The sequence below is a fragment of the Megalops cyprinoides genome, chromosome 7, assembly GCF_013368585.1.
Source record: "Megalops cyprinoides isolate fMegCyp1 chromosome 7, fMegCyp1.pri, whole genome shotgun sequence".
NCBI lineage: Eukaryota > Metazoa > Chordata > Actinopteri > Elopiformes > Megalopidae > Megalops > Megalops cyprinoides.
In genome coordinates, this window is record NC_050589.1 from 2,421,059 (window position 1) to 2,441,296 (window position 20,238).

The 20,238-nt window shown below is 47.6% G+C and overlaps 1 protein-coding gene across 4 annotated transcripts in view; it reads right to left on the minus strand.

The window, feature by feature from the left end:
• The window catches only part of kcnab2b (potassium voltage-gated channel, shaker-related subfamily, beta member 2 b), a 114,463-nt gene that overhangs the window by 55,410 nt on the left and 38,815 nt on the right, over positions 1-20,238 (minus strand). For 3 of the 4 annotated variants that reach the window (XM_036532562.1, XM_036532561.1, XM_036532563.1), the window contains exons 2-3: positions 15,247-15,387; positions 14,090-14,131 (exon numbers count right to left, since the gene is read on the minus strand). In XM_036532562.1, the coding sequence (XP_036388455.1) occupies positions 14,090-14,131; positions 15,247-15,323 (119 nt within the window). In that variant the 5' untranslated portion in view covers positions 15,324-15,387. Of the gene's footprint in view, positions 1-6,783; positions 7,213-14,089; positions 14,132-15,246; positions 15,388-20,238 lie in introns of those variants that run through there. The other variant, XM_036532559.1, reaches the window with a different exon arrangement.

Below are 20,238 nucleotides of genomic sequence, written 5' to 3' on the forward strand. Positions count from 1 at the left end.
CCCCCTCACACGTTTCAACAAGAGAAAGAGACACCTGCATTATTCAGCCACACTTGCATTATTTCTCCCTGCCCTATCAGCCATGAAACATTAATGATCTTCCAGCAGCTGCCACACAGAAAGCCCCCCTGCTCCCAATTTCAGGTTACAGAGTGGCTTAAGGGATTAGCGCCGCACACGGACGCACGCACGTCCTGGGCTCCTGCGTCTTATCGTCACACAGGAGTTTGTTCCACGCCAGCGCGTCCTCCTTCAGCAACTCGAATGCCACTCCTTTATTGCGCGCAGAAGGCAGTTTAGGTTACTGCCTGACGGCTGGTCGGGGCGTTCTGATACCCTGCAAGCGCACTCTGCTTGGTTCTCGGAGACATTCTGCGTGACTACAATGCTAACGGATCCTTCCTCCCTCTGCCTTCACTCTGTGGCTTCGTGGCTGTGAGCTGGAGCTACGTGAACATTAACACCACCTCCACACTGTGACAGAGCACGGACTGAATAAGCACCCAAATGCAGCCAACTGTAACATAGTGCTGCCAAACCAATTCAAAGATAATCGGTATTGGGAAAGGTTACTGATGGCAGCAAATTTAGGTCGATGTTTAAGTAATCGATTTATTTTTAAGGAAGAATTGCTTCACTAGAGAGTGAAAAGCATGCATTGCGGTACCAATACAAAGAAGAACCTGGTTATCCTGACTGCGGCTCAGGCATAGAGAGACGACAAGGGGGTGAACCGTGCTGAGTCTCCCTCTGCAGAGGACTCACTTCATATCGCTGATCATGTGAATTATCCAGGTTCCAACCCACCACGGCCGCATTTCACAACGAGTACAAACTGCATGGAGAACTCAACATGCAGTTCAACGACACAATGGGAAAGGACAAGGAAAGTGACTGCTGCACAGTGGAAGGAAGCCCTGGGGAGCTGATCTGCCAAAACCACACAGCGGAAACCCCCCTCACTCCATCCACACCCTGCCTTCTCCTCCAGCGGTGAAAGCCTGGGACGGGCGTGTGAGTGACCGCACACCCCCTCCTCTCTGCAGAGCTCAGCGGTGACCGGGCCGTCCCAGGCCACCTCTGCTCCGGCACCGGGCCCGGATCCGAGAGAGGGAGCAGGGCAGGAGAGCACAGGGGGGCACCGGGCAGGAACAGGTCTGGGATCAGGCCTGGCGCGAGCAGGCGGGGGGGGCTGTGTTATCATTATCCAACTGATCATGAGTGAAATTACAGAGCTCTCTTCCCCCTGGTTCCAATCTTAGCCACGCTCTCACTCAGCGTGAGCGCTCCAGACACGCTGAGATCCGACATTATACTGCCTATTTTACGGGGAGTTCTTCCACTGGATCATGCAGAAGCCTACTGCCACCTGCTGGATGCATGTAATATTGCAACAAAGAGAGCAAACAGAAAGGCTGTGTCTCTTTGAACATATGCTCAGCCTCACTTAGCGTGGCCATGGAAAAACAACATGACCAGTTATGGGACAAAACTCCTCCCGGATTCTAGGTTTACCAACAAGAAGCTCTGAGATGTTCTATAACAATTTACAATTAAGTAATACTGTTAAAAATATTATAATGTTTACTGACTGGAATGGCAGTGGGAAATGTTTTATGTCATTCATCCAAATGCTAGCTGCAGGGCACCGCTGAGAAGTTATTCTATTACAGATGAATTACACTATACAGCTTCAACTCTAATAATCATCTTTTCACACGTGGACAAGGGTTACTTGAATTTAGATCTTCTACAACCCCTTATGGCAGAAAATGGCACCAAACCACCAGCAGATGAGATCAGAGACGGTTTGTACAAAAAATCTGGAAAGAACACACTGAAAGGTCACAGGCGGGCAAGGGGAGCTGAAGGCATGGCTTCTGCCTGCTTCCACTGAACATTACAAACCCTAGAGGAATGTGAGAAATGCTAACACAAGGTCTCTCAGGAGATCACGGTCTTCACAGCTAACCAAAGGCGCCGACAAAGGAACATTCACATGTGTGTTTATCTCGCAAGTGATAATGATTTGCTACATGTTCAGTCAAAAAACCAATCAATGTATTTGTCACAGCACATCGCTACCACTGCCACCTGCTGGCCATTCCTAACCTGTTAGCAGGGCTAACATAGACTTCTGAGTACCTGACATACTCTTAGAGTACTCTTCGAAATGTAAAGCTTTAGGACTTGTATTTTTATTGTTACCAATACAACTCTCTGATTTTTAAGCTAAAGTCTAGCTTTTCATTCTCAGTAGATGTCTGGGCATCAGGGGAAGGCACTGCTGTAATTCAGTAAAAGCTCCATAGCCAAACTGTCCAGTATAATATCGCATTTTAAAAAGTATATTATATTACATTATTGGCATTTAGCAGACACTCTTATCCAGAGCAACTTACATCAACTACAGGTTTTTACAATGTTATCCATTTATACAGCTGGATATTTACTGAGGCATTTGTGGGTTAAGTACCTTGCCCAAAGGTGCAGCAGCATTTCCCCTGTGGAGAATCGGACTGGCAACCTTTCAGTCACGAGTCTCCTTACCCGCTATGCTACACTGCCGTTCTATGACAATCAATTATTTTGTGAAGAAACTGGGAGTTTTCTCATTTAAATGTGCTTTTGTACACTCTCATTGTACATTAAAAGTGTCACCAGTGTATTGCGATTTACTGTAGGGAGCAGGTATACCCCAATTCTATTTTAAAGCCAGCTCTAGGGCTTGTTGTAGTTTGTACACTTGCCACTAGGTGGCACAAAATCCTCATTTTTTCACCCAGTAGCACAAATCTTAAGTCAAAAGGAGTCCTTCCTATTCTGTGAAAGGCACCCAGAGTGCTGACTTCACCCCCATCTCCCACAAAGGCCCTAACATAGTGAAACCAGCCCACACGCACTTCTCCCCAGACCTGCATGTCTGTTGTGTGATAAGCACAATCTCCACAGCGGGTTTGGCTTAGGTTAATGGGGCCGGGAAGCTGCGCGGATGTGTGGCAGGGGAAAAATGACAGACTGTCAAAGCAATCCCTCGAAGAATAAATATGGGGCTTAAAGAGGGTGAATAAAGCATGACACGCCAGCCACACAAGCTCTTCCAGCAGCTGAATAAGACGCTCAGGTGTAACAAGGCTCCGCACCGTCACCACACAATAGCAGGATGCGAATCCCCCGAAAACCAGTGCCCATCTCCAAACACCAGCATGTGAAAAGACCGGAAAAGACCAACGGCGGACTGGCAGGAGACAGTGACGTTACAGACCCCGGGTTCCGCCGCTGTGGGTGCAGTGGTGTCAGGGTGCGAGTGAGACGTTTGTTTGCGCACTAATGGAAGTTCTACTCCCAGCTATGTTAGCTGAGACCACAGAAACAGGCCCAGGGCACTCTGGGAAAATCAATACTCAAACCTCTTTGCAAGATCATCAATAGGCCGAGATGTACTATGCCAGACACGTCCGGCCATCAGCCCAGCCCTTTCTCAAACACGTCCTCAGATGTCCTTTACAACGACTAACACCAACGCACTAACCAATTACCAAATTCCTCCACCCTGTCCTGGGCTACCTTTTACTACCCAGAGGCACTATGGTTCATACGTAAAGACTGTATGTGTAGTGCAAATACATCTTAATTGTGACATTCAAAGAGATTATCTGTTCAGAGAAAGTGTGCTATAAACTGAAGCATTAGATTCCTCCACACAAAATGTCATGTGAGGAAGTCAGTAAAACGAGAGTAAAGTTACAGCATATAGTACAGTGTTAACAGAGTAACACAGTAACACTATATAATAAAAAGCTCACAATCATTGCAGGGAAAACATGAAAAAATAGATCTGATTATTTATTTGATTATTATCTGATTACTACTTCACTCATATACAGTATATCCAACTGCATAGCTATCTGACACCTAAAGGGTAGCTCCTGGGGGCCTATGTGACAAAGCATGTCACCTATCGCCAAACTGAATAAATGATTGGACTAATTCAGCCAATGGCTAAAGCCCAATCCAACACCTCAGCAGTGCTGTAGGCCCTCAGCTCTGGCACAGAGCATCCCTCAGACCAACACTGCCATTGCTCTCAGGCACGCCACGCTTGTCTTGCTGCGGTGGCTTGGCTCTTTAAGAGCTATATGTGAAACTTTGACAGTGATGTAATGACACCAGAAGTCTATTTTATGTTTTTTGGATAAATGGACATGTAAAATGCCACAGAAAATGCCAGAGAAAGTGTTCAGTTGGGCACACAGTCTCAAGCAAACACCAAACCTGTGTCCATAAAAGGATGATTTAGTAGTGCTTGGTACATGAAAACAAACACACATTCTCTCCCTCTCACAGAACCATGCTGTGTGTCATTTAAGGACATTGTGCCACCAGTTAAAATAGCAATCTCTGCAATGTAAGTACAATTAAAATCACAATACAGTTAGTTGTTGGCTGTTGATTGACGGCTTCAGGCAGGAGGATCAGAGCAGAGCAGAGAGAACGGTACAGCACACTGTGTCACGCTCCACCCTCCTCAGCAGCTAGTGTTACCGTGACAGGTGTGTGTGTGTGTGTGTGTGTGTGTAGCACTCTCCCCTCACCAAGCTGTGCCCATCTCTGTGCTCACCCTGACCACACCCACTTTCACAGCAAACGCGGCCACCGTGGGCCACCTGTTCCCCGGCCAAAGCGACTCTGTGAAATAATCATGAGTGGGAGTGGCACGATGCTGGTGGCACATGGGGACCAGAGGGCTCGGACTCCCATCCCCTGACCTGAGGTAACCCCCCCTCCCCCATTTAGAGCAAGCTCAACTACGGGGCAAGACCCTCTCCTCTGAAATCTAACTCACAGAGCAGTGCTCTTTTTTTCCTATCAGTCAATTTTTCTTACCCTGTAAAACAGAGCTGTATTGTAACCTTTTATGAGTAACCATTAGGTGAAGTGGTCCTTGGGGGTAACTTTTTAATAGTCATTCAAGTCTGTCAATAATTCCTACCAATGGATTTAAGCTGCATTCAGAAGTGAACATTTTCTCTGCAATACATACCCACAAAGGGCTTGCTAAGGCATTCAGAAGCAGAAATGTATGACGTTTTACCTTTTTCGAAATACCAATTTCAAACAATTTTTGAGAGAAACTTTAAACTGTTACAAAAATGAAATATGCATCAAATTCTGACACTTATTAAAGATTCAATGATGTCATATTGTGCTGAAAACAATAACCCCACACCAGGAGAGTCTCCCACCTGATGGAAGTGAATCCACAGAGCTGCTGATTCTGACTGCAGCGCATGCAGCCCTCGTAGGGCGGCTCGGATTGCATCAGGGGTATTTCGTTGCAGTTAGTACTGAATTACAGAGACCCCCGGGGACGAGAGCGCAGCGGGCAGCAGACAGCTCGAGGGAAGGTGTGTGGTTAAAGCGCTCCTGTCTGTTTGAACACCAGAACCGCACCACGCCTCTGTAATCCGACACCTCTGCGACCCGTGACGCCTGGCCGGTCCTTCACGGAAGGCTGACTGAGCTTTATGACAAAGCCACCATCGGCACGGTGGCAAACTGCTACCTGTGACACGCCCCGCCGCCCCGGTCAAAACAGCGCCTCCGGCGTAAAGATCACCTGTCCGCTCCGCCTGTTCCAACACGATTCCACGAAACACCGAAACTCACGCCCTAAAGACAGAATCAGTGTTTACAGCAAGAAAGCAGGGCACCGGAAGCCCTCTGACACTGCCTTCAGCTTCGGTTTCACTCGGGGGTGTGCTGTTCAAACAGCACTCTGTGCTGTGCTTTTACCTTTGAAAAAGCACTCTGCACTGTGCCTTTACCTGGTAACGCATTAACGGTCGCCCAGGGTAAGTGCAGCGACCGGATGAATAATGATATGATTAGCATTGGCCATGTCAGATCCGGAGCACCGCCTGTCTCTCCATATGTTGAGGGAGTTCTTCTGCAAACTTTGCTCTTCCGCCCCCTGGCGTGAGGATTAAAACATCCCCTCACATCGCTGAAGGCACAACAGCAACACAAGTCACCGGGTTGCAATGCGGGGGCCGAGCATTGTCCAATCAGGCAGCCACGGGAAGAATGCCTTATTGACGGTTAATAAAAGGAGAGCCTCTAATCCGGGAGTTGGAGAGCTGGCCAATTAAGGGCTGGTGCCATGCACGCCACTGTCCCCTGGACAGGGCACCACTGAAGCCAACACAAACATGACCGCGTTTTTCTGACCAGCAGCAACTGCTGAATGAAACTGCAGTATGTATGTTAGGGGGGGTTCTATCAGCTGAAAATTGAACACTGCCTTCTGCACAGACCCGCTGAATCCTACAGCTCTTCTCGCTAAACTTTCTGAGGGAAATCGTGCCCCATTATTCTCGCTTTCCAAGAAATTTGTCCTTGGTAAGATCTAATTTTTCGGGTAGATGGACCAGCGACCTACATGGGTAAAAATAAACCCGGAGCCGGCGGAATGGCCTCACTATGGGGTCTGGAGCGAGAGTACCTCTCTGAAATGAGACACTGGCCCGCTGTCACAGACCCACTACCACAGCTAACACGCAAGCCCTGATCTAAACAATCCAGCACTATTCAGAGACTACAGAGTCAACAACACGTGCCAGACACGCGTTACCACAGATACCATCGCTGCCCCAACAAGTGCAGATCAGAGGTCCAGGACGGGGGAGGGGGGACTGGGTTCATCTGGCTCCTAAGAGAGGCAGCGTGTACGTTCCACACCACAGCCACCCTGACGCCCGCTCCCCCGCATACGCCCCTTACCTGTACTTCATGCCGGTCTGGGAGGAGACGCACTCGTCGAGCGAGAGGCCGTTCATCCGCAGGAAGTCCTCCATGTTCTTGACGTGCGCGGCGGCGCGCACCTCGCGCAGCCGCTGCAGCTCGGCCTGGTCAGCGTGGCGCGGCTGGCTCAGGCCCTGGTCCGAGTGGAAGCGGTTGATGCCGCTGCGCACGCTCTCGCTGTACGACATGGACAGCATCTTGCTGCTGCTGACGCTGCTGCTGCGCCGCACGCCGCTGCCCGGGACGCCGGCTTTGGGGATCTGCGGGTTTTCGGAAGGGAGACTCTGTTGGCGGCTGAGGCGGCGCCCGGCGTGCCCGCCCCGCACCTCGCACAGGCTGCTCCTCTGCGCGGCGAACATCCCCCCCTCGCCGCCGCCACGCCCGCCCCGGCGCCCGCGGAGGCGTCCAACTGCAGCGGACGCGCCGAGAGAGAGAGAGCTGCTACCAGGACAGAGCCCGCAGCCACCAGGGCAAAGCCATCTCTTTAAATAGCACCTGCTTTCATAAAAAAGAGCTTTCCTCCTCCAGGCAGCGCTGACCAAAAAAATAGGAACACATGGCCATGCATCATGTAATCAGAGCCGCTGTCGGCGTGAGAGTGCGACAAAGACACAAAGGCGAACTCAAACCGGCAGGGCTCCTCTGTGCGATTTCAGGTAATCGGCGTGTGTTTGAGGTGGAGCTCATAAAAGAAACTCAGTTTAGGCGCATGCAAAAGAACTTAGCTGGTGTTGGCAACAGCGCAAGGCTGGGGGGGGGGATGCATTCAGGCATGCGAGAGGAATTGTTCTGTGGGGGATATTTTTACGGCGATTTCAGTGGCGGTGGGAGGGGAGAGTTAAATGACAAATCTCTTGAGAACTGGCCAGCACCCAATCAGCTTTAACCCCACTGAAGCTGCCCGCTAACTTGTGATCGGCAAAAAATAGCCACAGCACACGGACAACCACACACCAGAGAAGGCACACCTATCAGCAGACACATTGCTCTCCTCTCCGTCATGAGAACAAGCCGTTAAAAGTGAACTTTGTTACACAACTTTTAACAAGTGCAACACACATCATACTAAAACAATGCATATTTATTTATAGCATTCACTGGATATTCAACTGGCTGGTGAAGACAGATTTGAATTCTTAACAATCCTTGTCATAGTTTTTGATTGCAATATTTTAATGTTAAAATTAAACTGTACATCTAATATGGTCCACTTACAGTCAATGTTAAATATTTCAATTTATTCCATTTACTGCATAAATTGCATAAAAAATTTAAAAGGAAGTGGAAAAATCGATACACTGGCAGACTAAAACCAGTTCATGTGGAGTCACCTTATAATGAGGTACACTCACTGATATGTATGATTCCCCTTACAGCTACATTTCAGCGGTGCTACCATAACCCCACCCCTCCCACTGACTAATTCCTAAGTCCTGACTGGCTGTCATATGGTCCAGCACGTTGAATGTGAGGAATTGGTATCTCAGGCATTTGTGCAATTGCACAGCATGGCGACAGTAAAACAGAAAAACTGTTTGTTGCATGCTGAGAAATACTGGTGTTTCTTTGCAATACACAGCAAACCAAAGAGTGGTTTGTGGTTTCCATGTGATGCAACATGTTTGCATCTTCACGGTAACAAGTTACTTGACCTCAATGTCATTTATATGACAAAGCATATAAGGCTGAGTTTCAGTATGTGCTAATTCTTAAGCAGATGCCGATCATCTGAGCCTTCATGTATACCGGATATATAAAGAATTTGAAAATCAGTTGTGTGTCATCTGTATCGACTAAGACACAAACAAATTGCCTGGGTCTGATGCAAGTTCTTGTTTATTGATACAACTTTGGCTTGGCTAACTCTCTCCCTCTTTGGATAGAAAGTCACATCTATGCAATGACACAGAATTACAAATGATGTGTTTTATCATTTCCAGTGATGTCACCGGCTTGTCACTGGAAATGATGTGATTCACTGAAATGAAAAACTGCCTTCTGCAAAAACATTACTAAATTATTCAAACTTATATATTCAAACTTTGTACGTTGAATGCATCCTTATCACTGATTTTGGTAAGTAAACAACTTACCGGTTAATAATGGCACTTTCACTTAATAAAAAAAAATTGTACAGTGATGTCACAACCTGTCATGTTTTTGAAACATATTACGCATACTGTATTGTATTTTGGAGGTCTACAGCTGGCTAATGAAAAACTAATATACAAATGGTAGTGGTGTGCAGTCTTCGGTGTTTTTTACCTGACAACACTGCAATTCAAATTAAATAACCAACACACTGTACAGCCCAAGTGAGACCAGTTAGAATTACACAAAAGACAGAGTTCTTGAGAAACGATATGAAACTCACTGTCCTATAATGGCTGCACTAACAAAGACAGTTCTGGCTAGTTCAATTAGGTTTCAATGCTGCAGCTTTAAAATCCAACAAATGTGCTGATAGAAGACATTGTGAAAATAAAAAGAAACACCACCCTGACTGCAGATGAGAACAGGAGGTTGCCTTTATTTTCAACGTATCAACGAAGGGACTGTGTAAAGCAACAAAAATAGACTGAGCACTGTGTACACCGTTCCCTAATTTATTGTTTTTCTCTCTCCAGCATGACAAGAGATGACCGGCTGGAAAAAACACACACGTGGAGAGCAGTATAAAAATAACTTGAGCAGATTAAATATTTACATTTACAATGAGACCTGCGTATGTAATCAGATCTTTCTGTCTCTTCATGTCTCATCTGGTCTCTATCACTCCTTTCAACGATCCATTTTTCCAATAAGCTTTCTGCTGGACAGTGGACTTCCTTTCAGATTATACCAAGGTGCCGATATACCTGCCAGACTCGACTCAATCCATCAAGATGCCAAGACTACAGCACTTCACATCCCTCAACCACAAAGATCCTTCCCCCGGCTTCCAGTCCCAGGGATGACACACAAAATAAAAAGGAATCTATGAGAAAACCACGAGGAAGAATCGTTTCTAACCTGTCTTTTCAACAGCGACAACAGCCTCCATCTTCGGGACCAGCGAAACCCCCCCCAAAACGAGGACATAAAACTGCTCAATTTTTTAAAGCCCTCTCCTTTTTTTCCTTGTCTTCATGACTAAAATATAAAAATGCGCCTGGTTGAAATTGGGGCTGGAGCATTTTGGCAGCGCCGGCCGGCCTGCCTGCTCTCCCAGCCCAGCAAGCAGTACAGAGGGGGCCCCATGCAGCATCCCCACCACCCGCCTCCCACCCACCCCGGAACGCAAGGCTGCTAATTAGCGCTCAAACTCACCCGATTTCTTGGGGGGCGGCTCATGTATGACGGATTTTGCACCACGCTCATTTGGAAATGGACTGCGGTCAGATATGTAGAGATAACTTTTTTTTTCCGCTGTCCTCCACCCAAACCGGGAGTGCCTCGCCAGGAAGAGTCTAAACCAATTAGCGAATGAGAGAACTGCCTCTCTTAGCCCCTCCCTCCCTCCTCACCGCCCCCCCAGTCAGTAGATTTCATACAGGAAATCCATTTACGCCTATCATGGTACAAGCCTGTTTTGCAAACCCCAGCAAATAATACTGGGCCTAAATTATTCAGAGAAGCTTTTGCACTAAAAGCTTTTGATTGTTGTTCCTTGGGAAAGAATGCTAAGAGGAACTGCAGCTTGTAATGAGTCTCATGTCTGCACATATACATGAGAACACACACACGACATGTACATGGAGCATGTGTGTCGGACACCAGGAGCAAGAGCTCATCACAGCGTTCCCTGCAAGACGAAAGCTGTCAGCAGTCACACCATTTAACCCCAACAAGAACAAAACGCTCCCTTTTCATCGCCTCACTACAGCTTGGCACCCAATGTCTGAGTGCAGACACTAAAGCTTGTCTACTGCAGACATGCCGCGCTCTTGAAGCAACCTGCATTTTCAAAATGCAACGCACTTTACCCACCACTCTTTAAAGTACTAGCAACTAAGAATGTTGCCCTTAAATGGACCTTCTGAAATCAGATTACCTTACGGTGCAAAACATACACAGAGCTTCCTGAGGAGAATCTTGCACGAGAGTTGGGTTGCTTTTCGGCCCTACTGTGAGCGTTCGTCCGAAAGCAGCGGCAGGATCTTTACAGCAAAGGAAACAAAAAAGAACAAACAGCCGGGGCTGCAGAGCCCGTGGCAGCGGCGGCGGCGGCGGCAGCGGCAGGAAGGGAAGACCCCCACGCTGTCACTGCAACATGTTTCTCCCAGCAGGTAAGAGGAAGTGCATGCAATGCGGGTTCTCAAGCAGACCTGCCTGTCGGTCCTTACGTGAGCGGGGTCCGCGACTCGCTGTACCGCCGACCCAAGAGGGAAACCTGCACGGGACCGCCGACCCAAGAGGGAAACCTGCACCGGACCGCTGACCCGAGAGGGAAACCTGCACTGGACCGCCGACCCGAGAGGGTAACCTGCACCGGACCGCTGACCTGAGAGGGAAACCTGCACCGGACCGCTCCCGCTAGCCCGTCTATCCTCACAGCCACCGCACTCTCAGTGTGAGGAGACTGGGACCTCTACATTAGTGCTCAGCTGCACAAAAAAAACGTCGAAATTTCCCCCCCACACAGAAAATGCTTAGATGTACGGAATTGTCTTTATGGAAGAGACAGGCGGGCTCCAAGCTCACCCCATCCACCAATAACCCCCCATCCCTCACCCCCCCCCACCTCATCCCCCATCCCCCATCCCCCATCCCAGCACAGTTCCAAAAACCCCTAACCCCAAACTTTGAACACTTAAGCATATTACACACAAGCTGTTTGTTGGGGCTATAAGACAAGGTTTCAGAGAATGAATCAAAAGTGTACTGAGTAACAACATGGCTGCTCCCCACCCCCAATGCTGAAAATAACTGCCCAACTAATGCGCAGTAATGACTAATAACTATTACAGGCTAAAATTAATTCTAACTCACTCACTTTAGGTGAGTTAATTTTCCTACATAGTTATGGTACACAGCACTGTGGGTCTTTCTTGCTGCTGCAGTTTTCCACTGAAGGGTATCTGGACTGATCTCATTCCAGTTGAGTCTCTAGGGTTGGGAGGTATGCAGGGTACAAAGTTCCTGACTAACCCCGCTCTTTAACTGGGACAGGACTCACTGCAGTAAGAACACACACACACACACACACACGCAGTCTTCACACGTACAATTTTTAGGACCATTTTTAGGAGCAAATGTTTTGGGTTTTTTTAGATTGCAGCACATGTTGATTTATTCATAAAGAAATGGAAAGAGACTTACGTGAAAACAAATGTACATCCCCAGATGTTCATTTTCAGATAAAAATATCTTGCATAAACACATAAGACACCTAGGAGAGGTATGTAGCTGTGAAAACACACACCTCTCACAGAAGGGTCTTCAAGCCATAAGACTTAAGGGCCATGGAGCAACCAGCACTGGGGTGTGTACAGGACTGAAATGACTTGTGCAGTACATTTACGTGTGGCGATACTGAAACTGTGGTGGGACTGCACTGCATCGTTAGGCCTGCAGCTGACAGACCCGTGTGGCTCGATCATTCCGAGCTGCTACCTTAACAGAAACCCACCAGAGGAACAAGGAATCAGCCAAGTATTAATCTCCTCTGCAGTATCGAACTGACTCATGGAGCAGGACTGTCCGAACACCACCATTATCTATTATTTACCATAAAACACTCACTGATGATGTCACTTAACCCCAAAATCCCCCAAAAATCTCCGATCTGTTGTTATAATATCTTTGTGTCTTTTTACTCCAGAGACCTACTGGATTAATCCGGAAAATTCTGATGGTAAGGTGGGAGAATGTGTCAGTTTTGTACAACTGTGTGTCCGCATGCACCAACCTGCCTTCTCCAAAAGAATGGGCTACTTCAGTTAGAAATACCAGTTAATTATCAGCTTCCAATGTAAAGGAAAACAGTAACACCTGATCCAGCAAGTGAGAAGCCACTGTAACTACCGAGGGGATATAAGGTCTTTATTACCTTACAAATACAAAGCAGCTGCATTAGCATCAAAGCTAACCGCCTTGGACAGTAAATGCAGCTGAGCATTTCAGTGATTAGTTATGCACATAGTCACGTCAGATTTCCGTCAGCCACACTGCAGAGCCACTGATAATGGGTGAGCCACTGATAATGGGTAAGCCCCCGACCCCCCCCCCGAAACCCCCCCCCCCCCCCCCCGTCGCCCGAGGACGCCGGACCCTACGAGGAACGCAATCGATAGCGCCCAAACTCTTCGGGGAGATGATGCGCTTTGCTCTTAAAAGGAGAGAATGGTGCAAGGTAGTGAAATCAAAATTCAATAGCGAGCTCATTACCATGGTCTGACGCTGTCAGGGCTTTTTAGGACTGTATCAGCAGAAAACAGCCTTTTTTCCTCTGAAGATGAAAACATAATCCCCGTTCTGAACTGACACAGACGGCCCTGTGAGAGCGGAGCGACCGCAGCGGAGCAGCTCTTACCTGAGACCTGCAAACCGAGCGCTGTGCTCCGCCTCTCCCCACACCCCGCGCTCAACTCCGCAGTTAGCAGCTCGCTAGTTTGTGCTCTGCCTCTCCCCACACCCCGCACTCAACACACCGCAGTTAGCAGTGCGCTAGTTTCAGTCACATAGAAGGCATTCGTTTGATTTCCGAGACAGACAGAAAACATTAATTTAACATAAATGTTAAAAGATGTAGGCATCTTATTTTCCCTTGTGATGGTATAGCCTAACCTTTGACCTCTGCTGATGCTCGCTGCATAGCCACACCCTTCACGAAACAAACACAGTTCTTTTCTTCCATATGAACTACTGCAGTTGATTTTGCATGAGAGAATAACCTCTGTTTAAACTAAAGGAGGACTGCATACTTAAATATGAGTCCAGGTAATGACAACTTAAAGGATGATGATCCAAGCAAAACATAATGATTTGCATTAAAGAGACACCACAGCAAGAAGGAAGTCAGCATTAGTTTAAAAGGGTCCATGTCTCTGTCTTTAGTTCAGTCGATATGAATTTAGCAGAGATCCCACTCACTCCACTACAAAAGCATCTGAAAGCTTGGGTAACTAACCCCCTTTGAGACTGACAACAGCTACAGCAAGGAAGCTAGTAAAACCAAGCCGGTTCCTCATGGTTTACAGAGAATTCCGGTGTGTTTTGGACAGTAGCCACACACTCGATAGACAAGAAGGAAAGACGGGAGGTACAGTGGTGAGACAGGGTCAGACAGCGAGCGGTGGGGTACCTGTAGAACTGCAGTTGCCGCTTGGGGCTCCCATACCGAGCGCTAGGGCCAGCGTGAGAGAGAAGGAGAGGAGAGAGAGCTTAGTTCTGCGCACAGAGGAAGGGTAAATGGGTTAGCACACTATCTGCACATGACATGGACCGGTGACACACCAGCAGAGGTCACTTCACCGAGAGGAGAGGCTCCAATGCATACAGAGGGCACAGAAAAGAAAGAACAACCTGCAGGCAGTTACATAAAACCACTTCAGACAACATCTGCCGTTTTTCCCCATTTCATTACTGGCTGTTCTACCATGCACCTGAAAGCATATTCCAGAAGGTTAACAGAAAAAAAACATAGTGTTAAATTAGACCCATGAAAATCAAAGTATACAATCTAAAAACATTTGTGAAGGTGTTTGACACAATGCTGCCATTTCACCCTCACTGGTGTGAGTGGAGAGAGGTTTCATTAGTGTGGCAAGGGCTCCACCTTGTGGTGATTCCTATGACAGCGAGAAGGACGGAGATGGCGGCAAATCTGAGAGATGATAGTGGGAGTTCTTGTGACCTATTCTGTGGTGATCATACAAGGAACATAAAATAAATAGATGGTCGAATAATGCAATCTGCTTCTTTACATGGCTTGCTCTCTCTAGGTCCACCCTGCTCCACTCACTCTCACACAGATGAGAGGGAAGGTGAGGTGGGAAAAGCAGCACAACCCTGGGGCCTATCCTATCACATCTCCCCCCAACAGATGTGAATTACGACGGTGATACTTCACAACATTTACCAGGAATGTTACTGCCCACTGACTTATGAAGGGAGACTCACACATCTTCAACAGCATGACACAAATGCTAATTACTACACGATACTTAGAATCTACCACGACCAACAAAATATTCATGTATTCTGACATACAGCTTATTCAGAATCTATTATAAGATTTCTCGTCTGAATGCAAGACCAATACAGTTTTGCACAGAATGGCTATAATGCAGTCCAGTGGTGGCTGGTGAGCTGGAAACAGAGGAAGCTGAAACATTACCTTTAAATCTATCATTACTTCCAACCTGTTCCCCTTTATCTTCCTTGATTAACAATAAAGCAAATAATTCACAGGGGGCACTCACTAGGGGGACCCCCTGGCCGGAGGGGGGGAGCACTCACCTGTAGATCATGCCGGGGGAGCCAGTCTGTCGGAGCGAGAGGCGAGCGGGTGAGTCCGTGGTGGATTCGGGATACATGGGGCTGCGGGGGTGCTGCTGCGGACAGCCTGCCGTGGGGTCTCTCTCTCACCTCGCTGGGCCTCTGGGGAGGACAGAGAAGGGCAGGGTCAGCCTGCACACTGACACACATCCCAGCATCCCAGCATCCCAGCAGCCACAGGCTCCACCCACTTCCAGGCTGACACACACATATACTGCAGACATCCATTCTCAGTAAGCTCATTACAGTCAGCACAAAAAAAAAACTGAAATGAAATTAAATGAAAACTGAAACACAGGCAGAATTTAACCCGAGACATTGTGCAGGCTACAGCGCTAGAGTATGTTGTGTGTAATTGTTTAAAAATCCATTAAAACTTCAGGAATCAGTCCAGCTCTTTGGAAAAAAAAAAAAAAAGAAACTGTGGGCAGGATAAATTCAATGTATGTGACTCAACAGGTAGAATAAAAATACTCTGGTGAAACAACAGGAAACATTTTGAAAGGTGTATTATTAACTGGTTGCTTGAATTGTCAGAATAAAAAGCCATTGTCGTGTCACATTTTGACCAATAGATGGGGCCATTCTCTCACACACAAGAGGACTTCCTTCCCTGCTTACTCATGGTGCAGCACTGCAGTCCAGCCTGGCCATTTTGCCATTCGGCCAAACACTGCCCCTTCACACAGAGACGTAGTGCCCATACCCCACCTCTTCACCAAACACTGAATGTGTATTCACTGCCCCTTAACAAAAACACTTAATGTCCAGAAGAGTTTCATTTTCTTACTGCTAACAACACATTTCCATCAGGCTCAATCTGAGTAAAAAGCTTCCTTTTCATACCGGTAGAATTTTCTTCCTCATAGTCGCTACACTAATGGATTAATGTCCCTAATGGCCTGAGAGCATTCTGAAGACGTCACCTGAGATAACTGGTCATGAAATCTCACGGGGCAGCCAAGGAGAGTTCAGCCTTCTGAAATGGGACTCTTTAGTATCCTTCTTTAAATCCAAATCATTGACACTTGGATAAATATTAACTGATGAGGGCTGTAATAGACTTCCTTGTTAGCAGCCCCATCTGATGGACAAGACTATAAATATTTTAAAGGAAGTACATTTTTTCTTCTCCTGTTAAAAATGAATGGGGCTTACAGTAAACCCTAAGATGGCAGGAGGGGTGGGGCTAAGAGAATCTTCAGATCCCAACTGGACCAATCTGATGGAGACGCCGGTAGAGCGCGATACAGCTGTTAAGCACATGCATACACACACACACACACAGCAGAGAGAGGGAAGGTACTGTGTCACTGGGGCGCACATCCACACCCCCATGCTGTCCCTGATGAGGACACAGGGCCCCTGCGAGGGGACAGTGCCCTCGCTCGACTTTGTGCCGCCTGTTCTCCATCAATAATTAAAGAGACACACCTCTAATGGGGCAGACTGGCACTTATGGAATTGGAAATGAAAGGGCGTAGATGTTGTCAGAAATAAATATGCAAAGACGCCTGCAGCGGGCAGCTTCAGCCCTATATATAGTGCCGAGCAGCGGCAGCATGTTCCAAGAAATGCAGGCGAGAGGAGTGAACCGGGGATATAGGGAGAGACACAGGGATACATCTACGGGTCACAAATCTCAAGTCACATCAGAGTGTGTCTCCTTTATGACAGGGATGATGTTAAATGCTGGTGCAGACAGTCACATGTGACAGGGTGTAGCTCCTGTAAAATGTGGCTGACATTAAAGCTACTGTAAATTGCGAGTCATGTCAGGATGTAGTTCTAGCATTGAGGGACATTAATCTCCCCTCGTGTCAGGATGTACTGCCCGTATGAGGGAGATCATGAAGGATTGTACAGTAAATTTCCACCCGTGTCAGGGTGTAAACTGCTCTGTGATGAGGTGGCTGCGGTTTTGATACAGTGGCACACCGTATTGAAGAGGACAGCCCCGATGGGCGGCAGTCAGTCTGCTACCAACCAGCCCCAAACAGCTGCGCTGTGCCATCATATCCCTACCTGATTAACAGCTGTGCCATTAGGACACCATCTACGGCCATCAAATGCTACCCTCTCACAAACTTGCACAAAAAGAAACCATTGTGAGTCACAGGCCGAGTAAGGTGAAGTAGAACACCATGAGCAACACTACATTACATTATTTATGCTCTTATCTAGAGCCACTTACACTGCTCACAATTTTTACCCATTATCCATTTATACAGCTGGATATTTACTAAGACTAAGCGACCTGCTCAAGAGTACAACAGCACTGCCCCACAGGAGAATCGAACCAGCAGCTTTTGGGTTTCAAGCCCTGCCTCTTACCGCTACGGCAGAGGAAGGCGGTTTCGCGGCAGGAAAGGCAGCAAACGCGTGGGTTTTCGCCTCATTGCGTGCGTACGCTACGGTGAGAGAGCCGCTGATGAGAGAGCCGCGGTGAGGGTGGCAGCCTCACAGCGGCGGGGACACATCCATCACCGCGCAGAGCCGCAACGCCTCTCCTCCCTCTCCGGGGCCCCCGGAGAGTGCCGTGCTTTGGCCTCTCCTGTTCGCCCTTTGAAGAGAGTGCCAGACGACTGTAAGAGTCAAACGGCCTCGTGGGCTCATTCAGCAATGCGTCAGACCCAGATTCCATCCTACAGATAATTTCAACCTTTTGAAAAGTATTTTATAACTGTGAGTAGCAAATATCAGCAATGTTAGTCTTCAGGGAGTAATTTCGGTGACAGACAAATAATATTTAGTAAAAAAAAAAAAAACATGCAAAAGCAGAAATAATTGTTTAAGTTTGTTACAGAATGGATGATAATGGTTAGACTGAATGCAGTCCCGCACTATCTGTCCTTTACTTGCAGAATGTTCCACATGACATCACAACATTCAGCCATAAGTTAAAATAAAAAGGAATACAATCTTATATCCATTATGAAGACAAAATTTAAAGTCATTAAAACTGACACCAGGCCTTATGGCACATTGCAATTGCATAAGTTACATTAAATATTAAGGAGGAGCCCTTGAGGATTCATGTTAATATATCTTAGGCATTTATAAAGTTTAAAGATAATTTATTCCAGGGGCGTACATCAAAAACACAGGTATTTCAAACACACCGGATGACTGCAGTGCAGCCATTTTCTCCGCTATAATATAAGACTTGATCTGAAAGGCTGCCGAGGGAGTTGTTTAATTAACGGTTCCAGCAGTGGCACTTGTGGAACCCACACCTCATTATGAGGGGCCCTGACCTCCCCGAATCCCCGTCACACAAACACACCTCCCACTCAACGCCTGTACCTCCTCACCGCCACATACTGGCGCAGTATGACACATCCAACAACACTGGCAATCTCAAATGAAAATATACATATTTCTGTTGTAAGGTTTTCCGTTCACACGTTTTTAACGTCAGTTGCACTGAATAATGTTTTGTGGAACATCCCACCCACGTGGCCAGGGGCTGATTTCCTTTCACTGCGACGCAGTTACAGTAAACTAGCAACACGCTGCAGACGCGCTCATGCAAGACTGCCAGCACACCTGACAATGCTCACACGCAGGGACCGCCACTGAAAGCCGCCACAGCGGAGGTGAACTTCCATACAATCAAAGCATGAATTCTGCACGCAATGTGGTTACACTCATACTTTTACCTGGCTTGGAGGTGAACGAGGGATGGCACCCGGCAGTGGGCCGAGGCTGCTGAAGCCCCATGTGGACATCATAAACAGGGAAAAAACGAAGGGGGAGACGAGGTGGAGGAGGGACGCTGACAACAACTGATGTGAAAATGAAGTGGAGTGGGAGATTTTTATAGCCGTGGGTGAGACTGGTTTGCCTAGGTTTGATTAATTGTGCAGGGATTATCTGAAAATTCTCCCGACTCTTCGTCTACAACTTCAGTTCTGCAACGTTTTAGATTTTAATTAGTGTTTATCCAAGTTTGTTTCAATACTTTGAGAGCGTGTATGTATGCCGTTAGAAAAAACATCAATTAAGTACAACTTTCTGTTTTCAACAGTTAATTGGCACATAGTAATTAGGTAGTAAACAAGCAATAAAATTTACACTTTGGTTGTTGCTGCATCAATTAACAATATAAAGTCACTTGGAGCATTTAAATAAATGACTGACTGCCAGAATCTAACACTGTATCATGACCACATAAATAGTGCAGTTTTCAAACTTCCTCAATTTCCATCTCAAATTCCACGGTCTACAACTACGTTTCCTGGTCATTTACAAGTTCGATATCTGTTTTCTGCTTTAAGGGAAGTTAATTATCAGTAAGAATGTACCCATCAGCTGTGTTCTAACAGTCTGAATAAGCCTGTAAAGTACACCGCTGCTGCAGGAACAGTGGTTGGAGAGCTGTTTCTTCAGGCAGCTGAGTGGGCTGCTGAGTGTATGCTTTCAGGCCTTGGGCCGGCTGAAATCACTCCCCTGCCTGAGCGGTGCGGTGAGGCAGCCATCAGCACCGTGCTGAGGAGACGTGCAGCCTTCCGCTGCCGGCTGAGATCACTCCCCTGCCTGAGCGGTCCGGTGAGGCAGCCATCAGCACCGTGCTGAGGAGACGTGCAGCCTTCCGCTGCCGGCTGAAATCACTCCCCTGCCTGAGCGGTGCGGTGAGGCAGCCATCAGCACCGTGCTGAGGAGACGTGCAGCCTTCCGCTGCCGGCTGAGATCACTCCCCTGCCTGAGCGGTGCGGTGAGGCAGCCATCAGCACCGTGCTGAGGAGACGTGCAGCCTTCCGCTGCTGGCCGAGATCAGGACTGCAGCAATGCAGCAACAGCGTAGCTGCTCCTGCAGACTCGAGCAGGTTGCGTTCACGTTCACGCCTCCTGCTGAGACCGGAGCAAAGGCGCATTACCTCCGCTGCAAGTGAGCCGGCGTCCCACATTCAGCAAGAACTCTCACCTGTCCGCTGACGGGGAAACTGCAGT